This window comes from Poromitra crassiceps (genome assembly GCF_964638095.1).
Source record: "Poromitra crassiceps genome assembly, chromosome: 6".
Lineage (NCBI taxonomy): Eukaryota > Metazoa > Chordata > Actinopteri > Beryciformes > Melamphaidae > Poromitra > Poromitra crassiceps.
Genome location: NC_139627.1, coordinates 59,976,750 through 59,979,249, shown reverse-complemented (window position 1 = coordinate 59,979,249; position 2,500 = coordinate 59,976,750). Strand labels below are relative to the sequence as shown.

Genomic DNA, 2,500 nt, shown 5'->3' with positions numbered 1-2,500 from the left:
ACTGTACTTTTTCCAGACCTTGATTTGTTTTGAAGATTTTCTCTGGTGTTCAATTAGATTTATGCAGATAGACATCTTGCCTCTGCTAACTAGCTCATATCACTGTAGAGATCAGTGATATGTGATATCTTCACAGACACAAATATCAGAATATGTGAGATGATTGGTTAGGCAGGGCTCCTACACACTTTCCATTTTAAAATTACATTTTTCCATCTTATTGACTGGATGTGATTTTGGTGCATGCTGACAGAGGCAGGGTAATAAGAGCATCCCTCTATCTGAACATTATTCTTCACATCAACAAACACTGTGGACTCAAAGTGGGTCTTCTTCTTATTCCCTGTACATAGATGACAGAAAAGACGATCTTTTGGACGTGATTGACAGGTCGCCAGTCCAGTGATCGCGCAGCTTGCCGATCAGGGACCAATAGCAGGCGGAGCAGCGGGTCCGGGAAAGCCCTGGTCCAATGGCTGACGTCGCGCTGACTCTGTCCACATTTCTAGACTGTCGATGGTGTCCACCCAACGAGCGCTGCGTAGTGTTTATTCAGCACAGCGGGTCTGAACGAGGGTTCACACAGTCTGTTGCTATGGCGGCAGAGGATGAGGCGTTACCTTGGCGATGCGGATGCTGTTGATCCATTGGTGGAGGGTTCTGACGTCATCGCAGCAGAGGTACTTGATGTACTGGGACTTCTTCTGGATCTGAGGGTGCTGCGCGCACACACACACACACACACACACACACACACACACACATACACACACACACACACACACACACACACACACACACACACACACACACAATTACTACAACTGTTGTCATTACTACTGATTGCAATGGACCAGAGGGCCACTGTCCACCAGCACCTAGTCTCAACACCAGACCCATGAGAGTTCTTACGCTGATACACTACGTTACTGCATGCTGCAGATCTAGTATGCGGAGCGCAGCGATTCAAAGTAATATTTGAGTGCGGGGAGAGACTAACCAGTACCATACGACTAAAGTAAATGTCATTTTGAAGATTGAAGCAGGTATGTGTATAATGTGTATAATGTAAGTAGATATGTCACTGAAACTAAATCTATCCATCAATCCCACAGAACTAGAACAGATAGAACAGTCATTCCCATTCAAATCAACGTTCCTGGATGCTAATTTATGAATCCCACTGTGGCAAAGGCATGGCCGACCCTACTCTGCCTCTGATTGGCTTACCCTGATATTTTACCGTAACCTTAACCAATCATCTCTCCTCATGCCTAAACGCAACCAATCATCACTCCTCATGCCTAAACCCATTCATCACTCCTCATGCCCAGAGCCGTGTATATGGAAGAGTTCCGACATCTCCATTCACTCCAATGGACCAGTTTTTTACTCTCAAGAGTTCCAGGAAGTAAGGTCCTGGATTAAGCAGCACTGACAGTTTGTATTGTACTTTGAAAGTTCCCCCCCCCCCCCCCTTTAATCAAATTGTACATTATCAGCTTTATTTTAGCATGCAAAAGTAGCACGAGACCCATTCCTGGCTGTTCATTGGCTAACGAGTCTCGCATTTTGGTCCTCCGCTGACGCCACTCTCTCTTACGCATGCCCAAGCTCAACCCTATCAGAGGCAGAGTAGGGCGGGTCGTAGTCTCGCAGTAGCCAGCTATTCACCTTATTCACCACGCCCACTTTTTCTCTCTTCCGCGTTCAACGCAAACGTATTTGTTCTTCCGGTTCAGTGCTAGTTGCGAAGGCCACTAGTGGCTAATAATATTAGCCACTAGTTAGTTATGTTATTATATGGCAGTAAAATGCCACTGAATGACCAAATTGATATAACCGTTAACCATTTCGAGTAACACTGATTCCATACGGATCACCAGCGTTAGTTTGTTGTTTATAACGTGGCTATATTCATAACGTTTCTATCTCGGATGCGTTATTTCGAATCGCACATAGGTTACGCAACCTAACATAGGTGCGCAACCTAACGTCCACTCCACTAACGTCATTTTAAGAGCACAATATTCCTGGAATGCAAGTTTAACTAAACAGTTACATGTCCTCTGCATTCTACATAAAATTAAGATATTACGGGTTGTTTTATTTTGTATGTTACATACGTATTGGCCAAGATATGTTAGTTTATGGGGGAGTAATTTTGTCACTTTAGGAGCGGACTGTGCGCAGCCATCTTGCCTGCAGAGTTTTTGGCAAGTCAAAACGGAAATACTATTACAAAATGACGTAATGCGGAAGCGTCCATGTGTGGGCAAAGAATAAGGTGAATAGATACGATACATCTACGTGTGAAAAACAACTCTTGTGTTCCACCCCCAAAGACAAAAAAAAGAGGCGTGACAGACATATGAATTGACCAACCACGGACGGCGTGCCGGACTTCCGTAACAGCCCGGCCAATCAGATTTTGCCGCAGGCTTCCTGGCGGCAGAACCCGGAGATTTGACTTGTGACTCAGACCCTCCGTCGCTGGAAA

General features: G+C 45.1%; 1 protein-coding gene across 1 annotated transcript in view; it reads right to left on the bottom strand.

Annotated features, from left to right (window-relative positions):
• The window catches only part of LOC310778041 (ras-associated and pleckstrin homology domains-containing protein 1-like), a gene marked incomplete at its 5' end in the record, with an annotated part of 71,285 nt that overhangs the window by 6,779 nt on the left and 62,006 nt on the right, over positions 1–2,500 (bottom strand). Inside the window, one exon of the mRNA XM_083638359.1 lies at positions 621–719. Within this exon, the coding sequence (XP_083494485.1) occupies positions 621–719 (99 nt within the window). The remainder of the gene's footprint in view (positions 1–620; positions 720–2,500) is intronic.